This window comes from Saccostrea echinata, unplaced genomic scaffold (genome assembly GCF_033153115.1).
Source record: "Saccostrea echinata isolate AGI-Se365-2 ecotype Australia unplaced genomic scaffold, CSIRO_AGI_Sech_v1 ptg000056l, whole genome shotgun sequence".
In the NCBI taxonomy this organism is placed as follows: Eukaryota; Metazoa; Mollusca; class Bivalvia; order Ostreida; family Ostreidae; genus Saccostrea; species Saccostrea echinata.
In genome coordinates this window covers 20,528,806-20,551,449 of record NW_026889805.1, presented here as the reverse complement: position 1 = coordinate 20,551,449, position 22,644 = coordinate 20,528,806, and the positions used below count along the sequence as shown (strand labels likewise).

At 33.3% G+C, this 22,644-nt stretch overlaps 1 protein-coding gene across 1 annotated transcript in view; it reads right to left on the bottom strand.

Annotated features, from left to right (window-relative positions):
• Positions 1–1,669: 1,669 nt before the first annotated feature.
• LOC133173946 (uncharacterized) overlaps positions 1,670–22,644 on the bottom strand; it is a 44,372-nt gene continuing 23,397 nt past the window's right edge. Inside the window, exons 18-42 of the mRNA XM_061309010.1 lie at positions 21,764–22,027; positions 21,541–21,657; positions 21,264–21,410; positions 20,200–20,331; positions 19,628–19,793; positions 19,278–19,431; positions 18,748–18,858; positions 18,250–18,468; positions 17,937–18,133; positions 17,637–17,828; positions 17,137–17,349; positions 16,717–16,858; positions 14,868–15,030; positions 14,565–14,680; positions 14,147–14,232; positions 13,820–13,986; positions 13,427–13,652; positions 13,226–13,297; positions 13,061–13,132; positions 12,541–12,716; positions 5,454–5,659; positions 5,049–5,189; positions 4,732–4,824; positions 3,044–3,202; positions 1,670–2,046 (exon numbers count right to left, since the gene is read on the bottom strand). Of these exons, the coding sequence (XP_061164994.1) occupies positions 1,903–2,046; positions 3,044–3,202; positions 4,732–4,824; positions 5,049–5,189; positions 5,454–5,659; positions 12,541–12,716; positions 13,061–13,132; positions 13,226–13,297; positions 13,427–13,652; positions 13,820–13,986; positions 14,147–14,232; positions 14,565–14,680; positions 14,868–15,030; positions 16,717–16,858; positions 17,137–17,349; positions 17,637–17,828; positions 17,937–18,133; positions 18,250–18,468; positions 18,748–18,858; positions 19,278–19,431; positions 19,628–19,793; positions 20,200–20,331; positions 21,264–21,410; positions 21,541–21,657; positions 21,764–22,027 (3,875 nt within the window). The 3' untranslated portion in view covers positions 1,670–1,902. The remainder of the gene's footprint in view (positions 2,047–3,043; positions 3,203–4,731; positions 4,825–5,048; positions 5,190–5,453; positions 5,660–12,540; positions 12,717–13,060; positions 13,133–13,225; positions 13,298–13,426; positions 13,653–13,819; positions 13,987–14,146; positions 14,233–14,564; positions 14,681–14,867; positions 15,031–16,716; positions 16,859–17,136; positions 17,350–17,636; positions 17,829–17,936; positions 18,134–18,249; positions 18,469–18,747; positions 18,859–19,277; positions 19,432–19,627; positions 19,794–20,199; positions 20,332–21,263; positions 21,411–21,540; positions 21,658–21,763; positions 22,028–22,644) is intronic.

Sequence of the window (22,644 nt, the reverse complement as noted above, 5' to 3'; positions counted from 1 at the left end):
CCTATCAGTGTTTGTACTTTGTTTTCAATTTCTATCTAAGTGACAAATAGTTATTATACCTTTCTACTGAGCATAATTAGTTGAATAGAAAAAAAATGACAACAATTAGGTGCTGATGCTACTTTCTTTGCTTTATTTACTTTGTTAATTAGTTTAGGTTTTGTACCCCTCTAGTCCTGTTTGTGTACATTTAGATGTAGATAATAGATTTAGACTAGTAACCCAGTATTATGTAATTGGAAGCTTACCATGTACATATCATGGCTACTTCATTCATAGCCTCTGCGTTATTCATATGATAACATTTAACAGCAATACATTAAGAAGAAGTCATTGCTTGCCAGCAAAGTAGCCAAAATTTTGTTGAAAAACTTACCATTGTTAATAAAGTTGATTTCATCTGAAATGAATTTGTTGCTTTTCATGTTTTAGGTAGGAAAAGGATGATAATAATTTTAAGGTCAAATATATTTTAAGTTTTGACACAATGCTAAGATGTCCATATTCTGCTTAATGCGTGTCTTGATGTAGAGATCTCCAGAGAAGTAAGATCTAAGTCAAGGTAGAAGCCAGTTTGATGCTTCCTTTGATACTTCCAAAGCATTTATTTTGTGTAAAAATGGTGCTTTAGTATTTGTTAGCTGTGACTTGGCAGTGTATACTTAAGAGAGGAAGACTGATGTTACAGTCTATCTAGTCATTGTGCAAACATCAAAACAATGACAGCCAATCAATTCAGAATGAAGATGACCCAGTCACCCTTATATGCAAAGAACATAATACAACAGTCAATAATAATGTACATCTTTTGGGTTGTGCACTATGTCAAAACCACTTTACCAATGCATAAGCTCTTGTCTCTGAGTGAGAGGTATACATATCTATGTACCAGTACTTTGGTATAATCTTGAAGAGAGGAATTGACAGAAAGACTTGAGTGAATATACAATTTAATGGTAAAAAATGAACACTATTAGCAATATATATGCATGTATATACGATTGCTTACATGCCAGAGTAAATTAACATTGTCTTATTCAATTTGCATAAGGAGAAAAATTTGATTTTGAATCAATGTTTTTTATTTGCTCACATAATTTAACTTATTAGCAAATATTTACGGTAGGTCAACTTTGGGGTGCAAATCTCATTGTATATCAATACGAGTACATATATTACTCTTTCTGTTAATTAGTTATAAAGGGTCAAAAACATCTTTATATCCCCTGCAAATGAAGTTTGGGGGGTACATGTATATAGGAATCACCTGGTCTATCTATTCATGCAATCTTGTCTGGGCTTTTAACTTTGTAATGGAGAATCATTGGAAGCTCATACTTGATACAACGATTGTTTATGACATGAGGGTGTGTCTTAACCTTGACCCAAGGACATTGTAATAAGTTCAAGATCACTGGCAAAAATTTTTTAAAATTCTTGACAGGTTTATAAATTTCTAATGGAGAAGCATATTTCACTCAAAGATTACTTACCGGGTATGACCAGAGAATGTGTCTTTTTTTTAACAGAGGTCATTTTGGCAAGTTCAAGGTCAATTGCAAATAGGCACTTTAAAGCTAGCATTGAGGGTATTATTTTGTGAACTCACTCACAGTACCTCTAGTTGGAATTAAAAGCAAATATTTATTTATACAAGTGGAAAGAATGCTGTTGATTCTGAGTTTTAATTCATTTTGGTATTCATGTAGAAAAGACATGTTTTGGTCAAGTTTAATATCAAGGAATATAACATATACAGAAATGTTAACATTGAGTGAAATTTATTATATAACAGTAAACAATATTGCATTTTAGACTAAGTTTTTTATAAGTCAACTTGGTTTTCACAGTTCATTAACTTGAAAGACTATTGTATAAGCTATGTGCCAAGAGACTGATCTTCTAGGCTGGTGCTTCTCTTGGTTCTATCAGAATCTCGTTCACTCCTACGTACTCTGGTTGAGTAGTAGCATAAATCACAGCATTGGCAATGTCAGAGGGCTCCAGGATCTTACAATTACTGCTTCCATCATATGCTTCTTTTGCCTGAATTACAAACTTCATTTTATAAATGTTGTTCCCAGAAAAACATCACAGTTGGGTTTAATAATTATTCAGTATACATGTAATTAACTTAATTGATACATGCCTTCAAAAAGAATATGCTATATAATGCATTGCACACCTAAACTAAAAAAAGACAGTAAAAATTGAAATGTTTTTTTGGCCATTAAAGAAAAAACAAGAATCTAAGCTTCTCTTACCACTTCATTTCTGTGCTTTCAAAACAATATATACATATATGTAATTATTATAGCCTGCACAAAAAACTTGCATGTATTTACAAATGAGGCAAAATCCAGAATAAAGTTTTTTGCCCTGAGCAGACCACAGAATTTGAATTGTTTTAAAATATAGGTATTTTTTGGAGCTTCCTACTTTTTATACTGCATTTAATAAATGCATGTAGCCCAGGATTTTAACTAGAGTGCTGAAGCCAGAGTTCTCAAAATGCCATTTCAGTTTTCCCTTGTTTGGGCCTTACCTCTATGTCATTTGTATGAACTAAGAGTTCAGTTTTATCATGCCCATGTTGTAAACAGATTAATCTTTAATCAGGTGTAACAGGAAGGGGGAAAATGTAACAGGCAAGACTAGGATTCAAACCAGAGCCCCCTGAACTCTAGAACTCTAGACAGGTGCTTAACCAACTGGACTATCTAGTCACCAACATACAAACCGGTCTGACTTCCATATTTCTTCCACCTTAAATATCTTTGCCCCAAAATATACCAGCCCAGATTCTTTTGTTCCTGGTGGCAGGTCTTTCAACTTCAAATGCTGAGGTGGTCAACAGCAACAAATGTAAAAGGGAGGGAGATGTTGTGATGGACTAGATCAGGATTCAAACCAGGTCCCCTTAACTCTAACAGGTGCTCTACCAACTGAGCAATCTGGCCAAAACTCTGACTGCCACAAAGGCAACTTAAATTCTACAGTTAAAGTATTTCAATTCTCCCTTACTGTATAAAAGTGGCCTTACCTCAGTGTCAGTTGTATGAACTAAGAGTTCTGTTTTAACGTCCCCGGGTTGTATACACGTGACTCTGATTCCACTCCCACACACTTCCTGTCTAAGTGCCTGTGACAGACCTTCTACATAAAATTTAGTTCCTGAGTACACAGCCAATCCTGGAAATCCCTGCAAAAATTGTCATGCTACAATGATTAAGTGCACTGCATGGGCAGCAAGACATGCAACCTGGAAAACAGGTCAATGAAATATATAGATAACGAACAGTATTCAATCTCGAAAGTCCAATGAAATGATACAAATTTGGAGCAGAGCAAACACGGACCTCAAAATTTAGAGGTGGGATCAGGTGCCATGGAGGAGTGAGCATCCCCTGCCGACTGGTCACACCCGCCGTGTGCTCCTTGTCATGATCGGGAAACAAAAACCGGAAATATCTTAGACAGTTCAGTATATAAATAATGGCCTAACAATCGGTATGAAAAAACATCAGTCAGTATTTGACTCAATGACAGGTTGTATGTGCTGACAAGGTCATTGTATCAACCGAAAAACTTGCGAAAAGATGACTTCAAATGAGACTCTTGATATCCTTGTTTCATCAACTTGTTTGTCAATAGCTTGCCTCATTTTAGAAATTGTTCATACGTAGAGCCAATCTAATTAAAATTAGATGTTCCGAATCCGCTACCGCTTCTCAAACATCTAACAACATCCCATTCGGGGTCACGTCAGAGCGACCTTTCAATTACCCAATGAAATCGCCATCTCTGAAATCTTGGCTTATAGTTCAGATGTGTTTCTTTTTTTACTGCCAAACCTAAGCGCCCGAGGGGTTTCGTAGTAAACAAAATATGCATGGTAAAGACCGTGCTAAATATGAATGTGACGTGCGGGATATATAGACGTATACATGTAGTTTGTGCATTTTTGTTTGCAGTATTTAGGTAAGAATACCAGATTGGCAGACTATACGTTCAATTTATACCAAAATTACTTTAATTCAACGTAAGACAGTCCACTGAGCATCAATAATGTTAAGATGTAGCCGTGGAACTAATTTTAGAATCGTATACAGAGGGTTGAATCTGATTGGCCAAAATTTTTATGTTTATTCATAATCGAAAGGTCGCTCTGACGTGACCCCGAATGGGATGTTGTTAGATGTTTGTGTAGGGGTAGTGGATTCGGAACATCTAATTTTAATTAGATTGACGTATAGCATGCTCTTGCGAATCGAATCAACTGAGAGACATAAACCCCATATGCAGGTGATAAGGGTATATTGCTAACATAAGTAAGGGAAGTTGACGATTGAAAAGTTGAAGTTATCACGTTTATCATAAAGATTTGTTGTTAGATTACCATTAACGTCTTTTTCTAGTAGAATATCTGAAAATGAAACAGATGTGTCAGAATCTGTGGTATCTGTAATTTCAAGCTCACTGGGATATATGGAGTCCACATGTGAATGAAAGTAACTATTGTTAATTGATAATATGTCGTCGATATATTGAAATGTCGAGTTGAAGGCCACAACAAGTGTTTTCTTCTTCTCATGTAGATGTAGAACGTGACTTTCACACGTTAAATTCATCACACTCCATTTGAAAGGCACAGTTATTTGTTTGATTCTCATTTGTACATTTTGGAAATTATTTTTGTTCTGTTGTTCATTTTTTGATAAAATTACATACCTTTCTCCCTGCATCAGAGGAAAGGTTGATTATATGACCAGATTTCCTTTTTAACATTCCATCCAACACACCACCAATACAATTTGTTAATCCCTGCAATGGACAGAAAATTCAAAAGTCATGTGACCAAATGTCAGATCTCTGTTGATTAAAAATTTCACATTCATATCAACACATGAGACTACAGAAGTTCATACACATAATAAAATTAATCATAGCAAAAACATAATAAATTAATCATTATAAATACGTATTACCGGTAAACTTTATGAATAAATTATAAGACTTTCAAATAGATATAAATTAAGGTGGCACACCTTACAGTTGATATCAATCTGTCTTTCCCACTGATCTTCATTCAGGTTCTTCATCATGGTATAGTACATGACACCAGCATTGTTGACCAAAATGTCCACTGGTCCCAGGACAGATTCTGTGTGTCTGACTAGTTCTTTTACCTTAAGTGAAAAATGTTAGAGTATATATATAGTATTGAATATACTGTACAAAATGGCTAACATCTTAATCATAAGCAAGCCCAGACATACATAAATATACTCTATGTGATTGAGTTGAAACTGGGCCTGATAAGAAAAAAGGTATTATTAATATTCAATATAAAACAGTAGATAATATCTTTTTGAACAAGGCAGAGGAAGAGGAATGGCAATGAAATGTTAAATTTAACATAACAAAGAATCTAAAGCCAACTTAATACTTACCTCATCTCTCACAATGACATCTGTTTTAATACAGACTGCTATCCCTCCTTCTTCTTCAATTTGTTTCTGGAGTTTTTCTAGCCGATCAATCCTCCGTGCTGCTATGGCAACCTTAGCCCCCTCCGAGGCCAAGCCCTTGGCAATGGCTTCTCCTATACCACTGGAGGCTCCAGTTACTATAGCAATTTTACCACTCAGTCTCTTACCTAAAATTAAATTAAATCATTTTTAGTGGGTATATGTAAATAAAAATATTCTCTCTCAATCAGTTAAAATTTGTAAATATTTAACATGTTTACAATCATTGAAATGTATATACATGCTGTTTTCTATCTCTGAGAATTCAATATAAAATTTTGATGATACTTATGGCTTATGTACATGTATAACCAATCCAATTAAAATTAGATCTTTAATTTGTTACACTCTAAAATTCTGATAGTCCCTTAATACAGCTTATTACTATCAAAATTTCAGAGTGTAGCAAAGATCTGATTTTTCATGATTTATATTATTTACATGTACTATGTGGACTTTAAATGTAAGAAACATTTTCATAGGAATGAATAACATGTCCAATATAATTTTACACATCATTATTTACATTAATGAAAACTCCTTCTTTATTGATCTCTCTGATTAGGCAGTGTCTATATACACGACCGTCGTGCACTTACTTCTTCGTCGGCTATTCGCACGACCGTCGTGTATATAATTTTTCATCGGCTATTCGCACGACCGTCGTGTATATAATTTTTCATCGGCTATTCGCACGACCGTCGTGTATATAATTTTTCAATGACTATTTGCACGACCGTCTTGTATCGTATTTACATAACATCGCTTATGTCATTCGTTCTTTCGTCCCCAGTTAGGTTCGACACTCAGTGCCTTTAACCTTCGAAGCATTTTGGGGTGTGTGGGAGGGACGAGATGGTAAGAAAACATCAGAAAAAACTTTCTTTTATAATATTAATTTAAATAGAAATGTAGATCTAGTTGGTAATATTACGGAAGCGTATTAGTGACACATAATATATATATTTTTTTAAAGTTGGTAATTCCAACTTTAAAGTTGGCTTTTCCAACTTTAAAGTTGGCTTTTCCTACTTTCATTTGAGCTTTTCTATCATTTTCTTTTATTATTTATTATTCTGTATATGAAAACACAAAGAAAATTAATCCTTCTTTCATCATAATTATATAATAAATTGTTTACTTTCATTGTTATATTATTACAACACGAGTCCAATTAACTACAAAATATACGATTAAATCGCATGAAGCCCAAAAAAAGTTGGTTTTTCCAACTTTAACATTGGAATTTCCAACTTTATAGTTGGAAAAGTTAAGATTAAAGTTGGAACTTCCAACTTTAAAATTGGAAAAACCAACTTTTAAGTTGGAAAAGCCAAGAATAAAGTTGGAAATTCCAACTTTAAAAAAAAGTATTACGTGGCACTAATACGCTTTATATAATTTAAACACTTAAATGAAAAATAATCAAAGACAAATCCAAATTTTTAAATTTAATCTTTTCAGTAAGACAAAAATATTTGTACAAATCTAATAGTAATGCATGTGCCCTCTCTTTTGAAAATGAAAAGATGTTATATATGCTAAAGTGAAATATAGGTCCAATGGGTCGGGGTGTAATGTAAATCTGTTTCTATTATAACTACTATTGTATTTGTGCATATACACATGTCATTATAATAAAATATTTACTTACTTACTATTTTGGTGAGCATGTGGTTTACCCCATCCACCTCAACCCATATTCACCAATATTAAAGAGAGCCATAGCACATTTGATAGGCATTTTTGCCTACTCTAGTATTGATTTCTTAAATAAACTTTTTAACCAAAATTTTGTCATACAACCTTAGTTTATCATGTTTATACAAATGTTATCTCAAATTAAACAATAATGATATTTATATGTTAATAGTTCTCGTTTAAAGCGGATGTTGAGTGATCACCCCCCCCCCCCCTTTCCTATTTTTTTTCGTTTCTAATCTTTATTTTTTTTTTTTAAAGAATTGTTTTCTTTGTTATGGCTAATAAACTGTTCCACTGCATTTTTATGAAACTGACAGAAATTATATTACGATTCAGTTGTATTCTTTTTCACACATGAATAGCTTATATGCCTAGTAGTATACCTATCCTCGTGCGTCCTCGTGTATTTTGATGTCTCAATTTATATGTAAAATATATAATCAATTCTCCACAAAAGAAGCTGTATCGTAAAGAGAGAGGGGTGTGAAAAGAAATGGCTGTGGGATCATAATATTTTAATCATTTTCAAATAGAAATATGTAAATGAAGTAGTCTTCAAGTAGGTAGAAATTAGAAATAGAAAGACTGAAAGAAATGAGAGAGAACCATAAAGGGGGCACATTCATGTATCCCAGTCCATTCAGACTAAAACTAATGCAATATGGTATCTATGTCCCAACCTGTTTCTGAACTTATGTATTTTAAGATCCAGATAGGGGAGGGAGTGCCTACGAAAGCTTTTTTTTTTTTAATCTGAAGTTGGAGTGTAGATCTTACACAGGTGTCTTTTCCTCATATGTTTTATAATTTTTCTTTTTATTTAACACTAGATGAAATCCCGCGCAAGCGCGGGGATATGAATTTATACCACTACCGATAGAAAAAATCTAATAATATATATATTGTAGTTTCTACTGATAGCCTACAGGCTTATAGCATGAAGTAGAAGTACGTCTCCAACCCCCCAACCCCCCAACCCCTCCCCTGTAAAACTTGAATAACAATATCATTAATTGACATTTATTGTGAAACCTGTTATAAACAATGTACTATGTTATGGATATTGTACTTCAAATGCTCTTATTTCATTTCCGTCACGAATAAAAGCAGTGAATATGCACATTTTACCGAGAAATAGATTTTTTTTTGGTAAAAATTCACAGGTACTTGAATTTTGGTTTATAAATATGTATGTACCTTATTGATATGTAAAAACTGTACCTTACCTCTTTTTTTTTTTTACATATCAATAAGGTACATGTATACATATTTATAATCCAAGACCTAAAAGTACCTGTGTAAAAATAAGCTTTTATTTAACGCCCTATGGATACGCTGGCGATGTAAGAGGGGGGCTCAACCCCTCTCCCGTTTTGTGTCCAAAATATACATAAAATTTAATAAATCATTTTTTGGTGTGTCCGTGGGCCCCTACCCCAACCCCAAACTGGTTGCCCCCCCCCCCTTTTTTTCAAGATTCCTGGATCCACCACTGGAATAGGCCGAGTATTTGATACAAAAGACTGTATTGAGAAAAAAACTGAAATGTATTAATTAAAGCACAAAATTATACAACATAATTGTATTTGAATAATGCCTTATTCATTGATATTCTCTTTTCATGTAAGCAAGTTTATTACGAAGTACAAATTGTACTTCGGGTTCGTTGCCACGATGCTCTCAGTGAGGAATCTATTCAAATTTTACCGATAAATTTATTAGGAAAACCTACTACATATATGTAATAGTCTTTCGATATATAAATATATTCACAACCTACAGTGTTATCAATGATTTACTATTATTTCAATGACCATTCACACAAAAGCTATTTTTTTTTTTTTACCATCGGGCTCGATGCTATATGATGTTCTAGAAGCTTCCGTCAATATTACGATCGGTGAATGACGAAAATAATTTGCACATTTCCCTTTTTAATAGGTTATCACAACTTATTTCTTTTATATCATTTAAATCAAGTTTTGATTGAATAATTCAGTAATGACGTTTAATGAAATAAATAAACGATTGCTTATTGTCAGTTTCATTAAAAATTGCCAGTAACTTTGATCCGCCAACCGGAAACGCCACCGTACTCACGTTTTTGCTATTTCATGGCTGTTTATAGAAAATAAAAGTAGACTTTTAATTTAATGTACGATACTTACAATGCAAGTGAAATCTAGATATAGTTTACGGACATCATTTTGTATCGTGTGTATTCTTAGAGGAGTAAGTAAGAACTCTGGTGCACCCTTCGGAGTTTATTTGCAAAAATTATTAATTTATAAGTATAGATGAGATAAAATTGAAAAAAAGTTGAAGTAATTAAATATATCAACATAACAATTAGTAGTATGTGAAACAATCAATTGCTTGCATTTCTATTTTTAAAAAAGTGTCAATTCCATTTAATTTTTTCAAAAACGACTAAACGTGCACATAAAACAAGAGATAGACTCATAGATCTACACTGTCAGCTCAAACATTATCTGATCGGGATCGGGTCACTTTTAAATTATCGATTAGTTTTTATTTTTACTAATTCTTCCTAATTTAATGTGTTTACAAGCTTATCTTTTTAAAAGATAGGTGAGCTAGCGCTGTAGCTATCATAAACCACAGAATTAGATATCTGAATTATTGGATTTATTTGCTGAATCGATTAAGGGGACGATCATTTGATTCTGAGGAGGGGGGGGGCAAAATCTTTCGAGTCAGATTATTTATTTTCATGCCAGTCAAGGACAGATTATTTAATTTCAAGATGATCAAGGATAGATTATTTATTTTCTTCTTAATCGAAAAAGTTTGACCAAAAAAAAAAAGTTCAAAGAGGGACCGGGGGGGGGGGGGTTAAGTAGTAATAGTCAATGACAGATTATTTATTTTCTTGCCGGTCGTGGAAAGACAGTTATTTATTTCCAACTTTTTTGAGGACAGATTATTTATTTCCAAAATCTTTCAGCCCCCCCCCCTTCAGAATCAAATGGTCGTCCCTAATTATTAATAGGAAAACATAGTGGTACACTGGAGGTAGCGTTGGGGGGATGTGTCTTAATTCAGAATGGTGAATGTATCAGCTATTCGGTGTTTAATACAGAATATTCATCAGACTATTTATAAAAAAGCATTCTGTAGTTTACTGTAATTTCAATTTTGAAGTGAAAAATAAGAGATAAGTAGAACCAATGAACAGCTAGTTTAAAAACAGTCCAGTGTGGTGCTGTTTTGTAGCAATCGCATCCTTTCGGGCCTTTCCCGGCAAGCTCGGAAAACATATCCGAGGTTGTTATTCCGAGCTTGCCGGAAAGATCCAGGAAGATAGTTAAAAATAGCTATTTTTTTAAATTATAATTTTAGAAATTATAATTGATCTGTACAATTTTGGCATTTACTGTTACCTTTTGAACGTTTATTTAAGATTAGACAACAAAACGCGAAACTTCAGATCATATGTATTTTGAGATTAAAAAACGAAATTGACAATTTATCTACAAGTAGTATTCCCAGAATGCCCTACCATGAAGTCGAGCACACATCTCGAGTTATTGCTAGCTCAAGAGCGCCAGCAATAACAATCGGATCATTACTCGGGCTTTTCCGTCAAAAAAGGAAAAATGAGAAATTAAAGAATTATAATTATATCAGTGCTACTGCATTGTATCAATCGCTTCTCGTGTCTTTCCGACATACTCTGAAAGATTTCCTGGGTTTGTTTCTGAGCTTGCCGGAATTATCTAGGAAGGTAGTATACATGGTTAGCTTTAAGGAAAGCTAGGTTTTACCAGTTGATCTCTACAATCTTGGCATTATATGACCCAAATTTTCTTGTACTTTTAATCATAGGTTAGACAATAAATTAACAAATTCAGAATTCGGACCATATTAATTTTTTATGATAAAACGAAATTATCATCGTACAGTCTATCTTCAGTAGTTTTCCCAGAATGCCTGACCGTGAAGCCGAGCATGCGTATTCCAGAAATATAGACTAACGTAGTTGCTAGCGCTCGAGAGCGCTGGCAAAAAAAAAAAATAAAAGTAAAATGTCCATTCATAATTGCAAACATTCATTTATTCATCTAATAACAGTATTTTACAAATGTTGAAAAAATATAACTACAGTGATTGTGTAGCCTAAACAACATCGTTTCTTCAGGGACGTATGTGCGGTGTGAAGTGTTTCGATCACACGACGGTCGTGTATACGGTCGTGTATATATCTCTGGAAATGTGCGATTGCTATTTGCACGACGGTCGTGTAAATAGATTTTTTTTCTTACAAATGTGCACGACGGTCGTGTATATATCTCAGCAATATGCAATAGCTATTTGCACGACGGTCGTGTAAATAGACTTTCTTTACTATGTACACGACGGTCGTGTATATATCATCGGCCCTCTCTGATACAGGAGAGTTTACATATATCATCATTTTAACATATTTCAAGCCTATTTAGCTCTTGTACAAACAAGCACTAGTTCTTAGATTGTAAAAATGTGTAATATTAATGACACTAAAGACATCCAATAAGTTATTCAGTTGGCTTTAAGTCATATACAGTATATTATACTTTTATAAATCTCGTATAAAATGCTCTAAATTATTGTAAGCCTTTGACAAACTGTTAAACATTATCTGATAATCTACATTGGCCATGGTGTGTCATTAAAAAAAATCATATAAATCATGTTTAAATAGCTTAGCCTAACATTCTTTATCTGCAATCTCTACTCATGCTACACTCTTACTGCACAATGTTTACCTGTGACACGTGCACTGCTCATTTTGCTGTAAATAAATTTAGAGTTATCTCCTTTAACATTTAGAGTAATCTACCCCTTAGTATGCTAGGAGTTATCCCCTCATGCTCTGTCAAAATGTGTGTGTGTTAAAATATAATTATTGTCTTGTTTATGAAAATAACATAAATTTTATTTAAATTAAAAAAATGAATCACATTCCAGTTCAATATTTCTGTTAAAATGTTTAATTCCTCTTTTCAAACACACAAAAAAGAAAAACAAAAGAGCTCGAGAGAAAAGAATGATGAAAATTCAACTTTTAATATATTATGCTATTTTTTGTTTTCTCTGTTTATTGCCTCTGAAGCTAACAATTTAGCAATAAAAATTATGAATATAGTTTTAATTAAGTAAAATTTATAAATATTTCTTTTTGATCTGAGGTACTATATCAAAGATATTAATTATATATAGTGAAACACACATAAAAAAAAATAAGCTGCTAATCATTTTCATTTGTTAAATGGGTGGTTATAAAAATATTTACAACATGTACCTCTCATTGCAGTTTTGGAAACTAATGGTGTAATAATCTTTCTCCTTGTCAGCTGTTGGAAGTAATGACTAAGCAAGTTATTGTCTGTGTAAGGATACGCCAGATCTAAGGATTTCAGAGCCTGGTCAAAGTTCTCTGTTTTGTAGGTGCTCAGTCTTGAGAAAAAGTCTGAATTACTGCATCAAGACAAAAAGTACATGTATATACAAATTACACATGGGTGAATGTAAGATTGAACAGAACAACCTGTTCTGAGTCTAAAACTTTTACAGTAAACATATAAAGGCTTGGAGTATAGATAAATTACATACCAGTACAGAAATTCTTTTATAAGTAATTACTTAACACAGCTAAGACATTCATTGAGATGTGCAATAAGCTTCAAATGGTTTAATCCTAAATTAAGGCCTTTTTTAATGAAATAATTAAAAACTGGGACTCAGCTCATCTTGTCTTATGGGTTTTTTTTTCATAACCTTCCACCCTGTCCACCTATTTATTCTTAAATTTTCATTCTTACCTTGCATAAGATTCTACTATTCTCTGCAAATTCTTACTGATTTTCGATGTGTTCCCATTTTCATGTAACATTCTGAAATATACAGAATGATGGATATAAATTTAGAATATAATAATGCTTTGTAACAAATTGTATGCATGGAAATTTAATGTCTGAAACATGTACCTATCTTTCCAGTCTTCAAACTTGATGAGCTGGATAGGATAACCATGTGCATTCATCCATTCAAAGACCCACCTTAAATTAAAAAGTTTGAACACTTGCACAAGAGATCAAAAGAGAAAAAAAACAGTTTCGTGTGGGATTTTCATACAGCAGATATCTGAAATATGAAGACAAGATTTTATGATACCTTAAGCTTAATACCTTGACTGCAGTGGCTTGTTGTTGATAACATGGAATGTTTTTCCAAGAGAAAGTGACAGGTTGTAAGTCATTCTGACAATAAACTCTGCAGCAAAATCTACTGGAGTCATCTCCATTTCCCAGTCCACAATAGGAGCAACTCCTAATCCTACACAGGCCTGTAGGATCATCAGGGTAAAGTCCTGTGGATTCCAATGGGCACCTTGTCTGTCTCCGCTCATGTTACCTAAAAAGGAAATCATATAGTCACTCTTTGTCTAAAAAAAATATCTAAAAAAAATCATTCTCATACCAAAATAACATAAAAACGATCATATGATGAAATTTATAGTGCTCTGATATTATACAAGTTAAACCAAACTATCTGTTTAACCACTTGGATTAAGTGAATACCTAGTCTATAAATGGCAGCAGGAATCCCCCTTTTTCTGGCACCAGTAACAATCTGTTCTGCCACCCACTTAGACTGTGAGTAGCCATCAGTCAGTTGGTCACTGAGGTCTGATATATCAGCTTCCTCTTCACAATTTTTCATTCCATTGGGAAACACAGCATCTGTACTGTAAAGGGAGACAAGTTTTGTGGCAAAAATCATTTTAATGGATTAAATATATACATGTACTACTGAAACATTCAATTCATTAAGTCCTGTATTTAATTATAGTTTGAGATATCTAACATCTACTTCATAAAAATCAACATTTTAATCATACATGATACCTAATGTAATGGATGGGTTTAATTTTCCCAGTGCAAGCAAACTGAATGACATTGGCTGTGCCTCTCACATTAGCTCCATGTAGAGCCTAAAAAACTGACCAGATTCAGTATTTAGATTCCCAGACAAGAGTAACAACTGACAAATTCTATTCATACTCCCCTTGAATCCATCACTAGGAATTTAAAACTTTCTAGTAGTGGGTTCAACATTTTTACATCCATAAAAAATTAATAACGAAGATCTGTATTTTTTTTTTAAATCACAATGAATTCCATAATTAACCCAGAAGGTATATAATGCCTCATTATAACTTTTTTCTATGCCATGAAATTTTTTTTTTGCACAAAAGTAAGGTTATGAAGATTCAATATTTTTTTTACATGTGGATCTAAAAGGAGTGGATGTACAGTTACTTACACCGTAAGGATACACTAGGTTTACTGCAGCAGCTGCATGGATGATGAAGTCTGTGTCTGTACACATATAGTTATAGTCATCATCATTCATACCCAGATTGACCAGGGCTACCTCTCCTGTTAAATTTAGTTTACAGACTCATTCAATAGTAGCCACACACTCTACCTTACCTACACAGAAAGTATTTGTCATCCTGCTTTTTAATTTCAGCAGTAAAAATTGCCTGACAAATATTTTTTCAGTTTACTTGGAGGATTATTCTACAAGAACCAACTTTTAATCAATTCTAGGGAAATCTCCTACCTTGAACAATGTGAACGTTACTCTGGAACAGCTTGGCTAGCCCTGCCTGCTCCTCAGTGGGGGTAGCTGTGGAGGCCAGTATTCCGTACTGTGTGAGGGTATTCTCCACCCTCTCCTGGCCTGACTGACCAGGCATCTCTCGAACCAAACAGGTGATGGAACACTGAATATCATTGGTAAAATTATAAATCAAACATAAAGGTACAATTAGTTTTCAATCTCATTATACAATTTATTTTACTTTATATTAGTATAAAGAAGAACAGAATGATCATAGAAAGAAAAGAAAAATTATTTAATTTTATTCTGCAAAGATCAAGAGTTTAAAATAAGAAGAGGCCCATTGGCCACAACACTCACCTGAGTCACTTTGGCCCTGTAGATTTCTTAACATTTTCCTCTTTTACGTCATAAATATTTTGACTCCATGTTGTAGACCAAAATCTACCCCTATATAGTTAATACCTCTAAAGGAGTTATGATTTATTTAAAGTTAAATTAAGACAACAATGGAATCCTTCAGTATCAGTATGACAACATGATCTGATGTTGGTCTGATGAGAAGACTTCATTTTATGTACTCCCTGTTGTAATTATGTAATTCCCTGTTGTAGTCTCAACCTATTCTTGATGGCCCTGATCTGAACAAACTTGATTCTAAAATACCCTACTTGAGGATGCTTGCATATGAATATGCCTTATCATTGCTTTACTTTTCATTAGAATTTTTAAAATAATTTTTCCTATTTATTCCTATGTAAAACTTTATAGGAATCATCTATCTTCGATCTTCTATTGTGGCCCTGCTCTAGTCCCAGGGTTCATGATTTGAATAAATTTGAATCTACACTACCTGAGGATGTTTCCATATAAATAAGACTAATCATGGCTTTGCTGTTCATGATAAGAAGATATTTTAATATTTTTTTCCTACATATTCCTATGTAAAGCTTTGATTGCCTAATGTGGCCTTGTCCTAGCCCCTGGGGTGATGATTTGAACAAACTTGTTTACACTATCTGAAAATGTTTCGTATAAATAAGACTCATCAATGAATCATCACTGGCTTTGATATTCTTCAGAAGATTTTTTCCTACATAGTCCTAACTTTCCTAAGTAAAACTTTGATCGCCTGTTGTGGCCCCACCTTTGCCATGGGGTCATGATTTGAACAAACTTGAATCTACACTACCTGAGGAAGATTCCATATAAATATGACTAATCATGGCTTTGCTGATCTTGAGAAGATTTCTAAAGATTTTTCTTTTATATTCCTGTGTAAACCTTTGATCATCTATTATGGCTCCACCCTAGCCCTGAGTCATGAATTGTACAAACTTAAATTTAATACACTATGTAATAAAGCTTTCAAATAGATTTCATCTTTTTTGGCCAATAGGTTCTTGAGAAAAAGATTTTTAAAAGATGTCATCAAATTTTCACTAATTCTTAATTATCTCCCCTAGAAAGAGGGTGTGGCCCTTTAATTGAAAAAAAATTGAATCCCCTTTATCCAAGGATGCTTTGTGGTAAGTTTGGTTGAAACTGGCCCTGTGGTTCTTGAGAAGAAGTCATGCAAAAATGTGAAAAGTTTACAGATGACAGATGCTTGACAGATGGACAAAGGATACCCTTCGATCAGAAAAGCTCACTTGAGCCTTAGGCTAAGGTGAGCTAAAAAGCAAATAAGATACACAAAAATGACCAACACTCAAGAATTAATTTTAGAATAAAAGGAAAGATAACAAAAGGGGGGGGGGGGGCTTGACTGTTTTAATTTAGAAAGTATAGAACAAACATTTGATACAAGAAATTCTTACTTTCTAATGTGAAAAAAGCGGATATAAACCTTTGTCTGCAGTAGAAGTTCCTTCAGAAGAAAGGCTCCCAGAAACCCTGTGGCACCAGTTAGGAGAACTCGAGCTTTCCTAAATCTTTTTTTATTGTCCAAATTAAAAATTCTCCAAAAGGCTCTTAACTGCATATCTATACTGAAAGATTGAATGGTAGAGTCCAAAACTGATTTGGAAATTCTGAGGCTTAAAATTTAAAATGAATTTATTTAAATAAGAATTATTCCATAAACCATTAATAATTTTCTATATGTCACATTACACCTATTTGATCTTTTGAAAAAGAAGAAAAAACCAAATTATAATATACTTAAGTGCATCAAACAAAATTACTGGCTTAATAATTTGAAATTGTCTAATTTTGTAACTCTTTAACTTAAACTTGACTGTAAATAATTGGGACAATCTTAACTTACTTGACTTTAACTTGGTTGTGAACTTGAACTTCATTCACAAGATTCACATCCTGAGAAGGCACAACTTTAATGTCTTCAGATTTGTTTAACTTTGTATCAATAAGTTTACTGATAGTAGAGATTGTAGGGAATAAAAACAAGTCCTTCACTGCGATGTCGATGTCATATTTTTCTCTGATGTGATTCAGTAGCTCTGTGGCAAGGAGGGAGTGTCTGTAATTAGTCAAAGATCATTTTAGATCTATCAAACAGTCATATAATCTTATATAATTTCATTACGTTTTAGTTCAATGATAGTATTTTGAGTTGTAGAAGTCCAGTACACATGTACTTATATTCTGTTCGAATATCAGGATTATGCAAATTGAGAGTCAACCAGATTTATTTAAGCTTTCCCAGATTAAATGTACTTGAGACTGAGGACTTGGGTGTGACTGTACCCTACTTAAAAAAAAATAATTTTCTATTAGTATGTCTATTTTTTTTTCTCAATAATTTACCCTCCAAGATCAAAGAAGCTTTCTTCAGTGTCAACATGTCTGATCTTGAGAACCTTTGTCCACATTGCTGCCACAGTCTTCTCCGTCTCTGTTGATGGTAACGTTCCACCATCAGTGTCTTCCTCTGGCAGCTTATCAAAGGGAGGTAATGCACTCTTGTCTAATTTTCCTGTGGCTCGAACTATTGGAATACTGTAAAAAAGAAAAAAAAACAACTTATAAGATATTAGTTTGATTAAGTGTAACAAGTCTCCCAAATATCAAAACATTTTATAAAACTACAAGATGTTTCTTTAATACCTGGACAGAAAAATTAGGTAAGAAGGAATCATATAGAATGGAAGTCTTTGTTTGAGGGCAGTCCGGACCTCTTTCTTAGTTGTCTGACCTTCAGGTACAATATAGGACGCCAGAAATTTGTCCTCCCCTTCTGCTCCCTTGACAAGGACCACAGCAGCATTGACCATAGGGAGCTCCATCAGGGCTGCTTCAACAGCCTATAAAGTAATATAGAAATAAGATTTAGTAGTAAATAAATATGTTCATGACCATTACTTTCTTCTCTGGATTAGAAAATTAGCATCATCAAAATGTTTTGTTGAAAACAGTATACCTGTACTTCTATTGAGTATCCTCTGATTTTCACCATTGAGTCACATCTGCCACATATTTCCAGTCTGCCATCAGACAACATGTAGCCCCAGTCCCCAGTTTTATAAAGCCTGTCCCCACAGGATGCTGGTACCCCTTCTGGTCTCTTGATAAATCTACTGGCTGTCATCTCAGGCCTTTTCAGGTAACCTCTGGCTAAAGTGGGTCCACCAACATAAATCTGGAATTACAAAATAGGATTTCAACAAAATTTGTCCTTAATAGACAACGTTCGACAACTCTGACAGTGAAGAAGGCAAACTTGACCTTTAACCTTAAAATGTAACTTTGACTTGGCATAGAGACTGATAGAGTTGACCTTGACTTTAACTTGGTCAAAGGTTAAGTAGACAAAATTTTTTGTAAGCAACTTTGTTTGATAAAGCATAAATAAAATAAACTGCTTTGACTTACCAAGGTATCAAAACAAATATTTCTATAATTTCTGGCCTCAATTTACCTCCCCAGATGACCCCACTGGTTGGGGGTTTCCCTCCTCATTCATGATGACAATATTGACACCAGGTAGGACCCGTCCCGCTGGACAAAATTTTCGGGTCTTCAAGTCATCCTGTGATATACATTTGTAATTGAATTTATGTATCTTAAGGTACATAAAGACATCTTTTGCATTGATAACTTTTTTAAAAAGTCATCTTTGCATTGATAAATTTCAAAAAGTTCATCACAAAATAAACCAGACAAATGAAATCAAATAATTTTGGTATTGTTATTTTTTTCTATCAATAAGTAGGGTATCTGTGTTTGAAGTTTAATAAGAGGATCTTTAAAATTTTTGTTTATTTAGGTGTGAGCTATATGATACCCAAAACAGAATGGGAAATAAGGTACCCTGTTATGAAAGATGGAAATAAAATGGCCATGCTGTGTACCTTAAACCAAAGTTAGGAAAAACATGATATTCTTGTTTCAATTAATTGCTCATTTACAACACATATGGATCCTTGAAGTAGCTGCTCCCCTAAATACCTTATGTTCTTTGAAATACTGTGATAGATCTTCACACGCGACATCATGACTCTCTGATATACTGTAGAGATTGATGAATCTGATCCAGGGTAACAAACTGATACATCTCTGCATCAAAGCAGTGGTGACAACTTCTCCACAGAACCAAATCTGTCTAAAAATTAGGAAAACACACTTTATATATCTCATATTTTGTTACTGAAGATAGAAGTACTCCAAATAAAAGACATTGTAATGGTTTATTGGAAAGAATTTCTTTCAAACACTCTTATCCAAATTTTTCTTAATATTAGAACAAATGTACAAAGAATGTCATGCAATTTCAATCACATAATTCTTGAAGGCGTTACTTGAATGACTTGAACATATCCTTGAGTTGAAGTCCTGGTGAGTTTAGAATGGCTTCCAGAAGAGAGGGGGTGAACAACATCCGAGTGATGGCATGATCCTTAATGAACTGACACAAGAGGGGTGGATCATAGATTACTGTGTTTGGAATAATATACATCGGAATTCCTGGCAAGAAAAATGGGATTAAGTCTTTCTATATCTTAATTGCAGTCAGTATGACTTGCCACCATCCTCAATTTTTCGGTGAATAAATAAGTACCAATTACTCATAAATTGCTAATACATTGCAAAATTTATATATCTTAATTTATACCAATTTTGAATACAAAAGTGTTGCTTTGGTGAACAGTGTACTGGAATTTTAATGTTAAGAGATGGTAAATAAATCAACTTCATGTCCTTCTTCAAATAAAAATGTTATTAATGCTAGAAACAACTGATGTAGCTGGCCAAAATGAACACACATGGGTATTTAAAAACAATTACTAGGAAAATATTAAATTGCTATCAATGTTTGCAAGGGTATATAAAACTTCTTCAACTTAGAACTGCAGATTTTGACTTGTGTTACCTTTCAGGAGGGGTCGTAACATTTCCCAGGTGAAGAAGATATTAGACGCTTCTCTGTCCTCTGTTTCATATGGGAATGTCACATGTCTGTGATGATAGGAAAATACAGCTCCTCTATGTGGACACATGATACCTGTCATCAAATTGAGGTTAATTTTCAAATACATGCATGATTTCTTTTAAATGTCAATTTTTAAGAATTTTTAAAGTTTAAAAAATTAATTTTATAACTATAAATATATCCATAGGACATGAATGCCCCATCCAAAGTACATTTATATTGCAATTAGAAAAGAAATTTTCATCCTTCTTTTGTCACAGATAATAATAAAAATATGATAAAACTAAAAAGAATGAATAAGATTAAAGAATGAAGGATTTTTTTTATATAATGTCATATACAGAACTAAGGCAACTGCAATATGAAGTAATAATGAGGTCAAGGTCATTGGAAAGATCAAGGTAAAAAAATAATGACACAGTGGAATTGGTCTCACTAATATGTATCTTAGTATATAAGGTTCGATTAAAAAATCTTCAAAAGTGAAGAAGGTCAAGGTCAAAAAATTATGATGAAGTGAGATTGTTCTTACCAACATGTAACTTTGTAAAGGGTTTGATTAAAATATCTTGAAAAGTGAACTGAAGGACATAGGGAAGGTCAAGATTAGAAAATTATGAAAGTTGAATAGTTCTCAACATATCTTGAACAGTTTCTTTGAAACTGAGCTAAACACAAAGCGAGATGGACAGACAGAAGGAAAGTTGGAAGGATGGGAAGTTGGTCATGACATACACTATATGCCCCAGCCCTATTCAGGTGGGGCATCATAAAAATAGTAAATGGGACAATAAAACAGCTTAAAAACAAAAATTCAATATAATATAATACATGTAGTATTTATGAATTCCTCAAAATGCAAAGAATGTTATGGTGAACAAAATATTTAATGTGAAAAGAAGTAACATTAAAATTTTCAACATCTGGTATTTTACTACATTAAAGTTTGGAGAAGGTAAAGGATAGTGTTTTTTTATTAATCTATACGATGTCAGCATCCTTACCTTTAGGACGGCCAGTAGTTCCAGATGAGTATACAATATATGCAAGATTGTCCAAAGTCAAATCCAAATTTGGGAATTCCTTATTTTTATTTTCTTCTTCTTGTCTCTTCTGCCAGCCTTCATCTAGTACAATGACATTTTTCACACCTGAAATATGATGGGAAAAAGAAACGTATCCTTTATTTGCTTGGAATCACTGAATTCTGTCCCCTGGAAAGGAGTACATCCATGCAGTGCACAAATTTTGTTTAAATTTTAAAATCCTCTAAAACTGTACCTTCAATGTGGCTGACCAGATCAGTGGAGGTAACAACAGCCACTGGTTCAGCATCATTAAGAACGGAACCCATTAATGAAGCTGGGTAGGACACATCCAGAGGTAAATAGGCGCCACCTACCAAAAATAAAGTTGAAGAACTGCTATAAATACAAAAACAAGTAGACAGTTATTTGACAATGTTTTCACAAATCTTATAATGCTGGGTTTGATGTGTACTTACCAGCTTTCAAAATAGCAATATAGGTAATAGAAAACTCAATGCTTTTGTTGAGGTATATTCCAACACAGGAGTCATGCTTGACACCTTTTCCTCTTAAAGATTTGGCCAGGGTGTTAGAATCTCCATGTAGATCTCGAAAAGTAATTTGTCTTCCACCAGCTTCAACAATGGCGATTTTGTCAGGTGTACTTTCAGCCTGCCTGACAAACATCTCATGGAGGAGACCCTCTTTTTCATATTCCATTTTTGGTTTCTTATCACAGTTATGTTCATATGAAAAAATTTATAATTTGTTAGCATCTTAAATTTTACTCAAAAAAAAAAATGTTGAACATTGCAAGTTAGATATTGTGAATATAATTAATTTTTAGTCTAATTTTTTTTTAGGTAAATATAATTTCCTAATTTTTAATGATTGAATTTATTACTAGACAATACATTAGTTAATATAAAACATACCTATGAAAAATAATTTAAATGAAATGTAGTTTCCAAAGGAATCTTAATTGACTTTGTCTTATTATTATCAAGCAGTGGCATCTAGTCATAAGTACCTTCAATGTGTTTAGAAAAACATAAGAAACTCACAATGCTCAGTAGCTGGAAAAGAAATCTAAAAACTTTGCCCCATGTGTTGTTTATTTGAGAAGAGATAAACTTTGTCCTTAACTTGAGGTTGATATTTTTCATCAATCAAACCTTTACTAATATTATGATACTGATCCAGGGCAAAGTCTACAGATTACCAGATAAAAGATTAAGTGTTACAATTATAGGCAAGTATGACATCAGCTTACACGCTTATACATTGAGATGGTCATGTTGATGACTTATTTATCTATAACTGTCTATAATACATGTATATCAATGTAAACATTGCT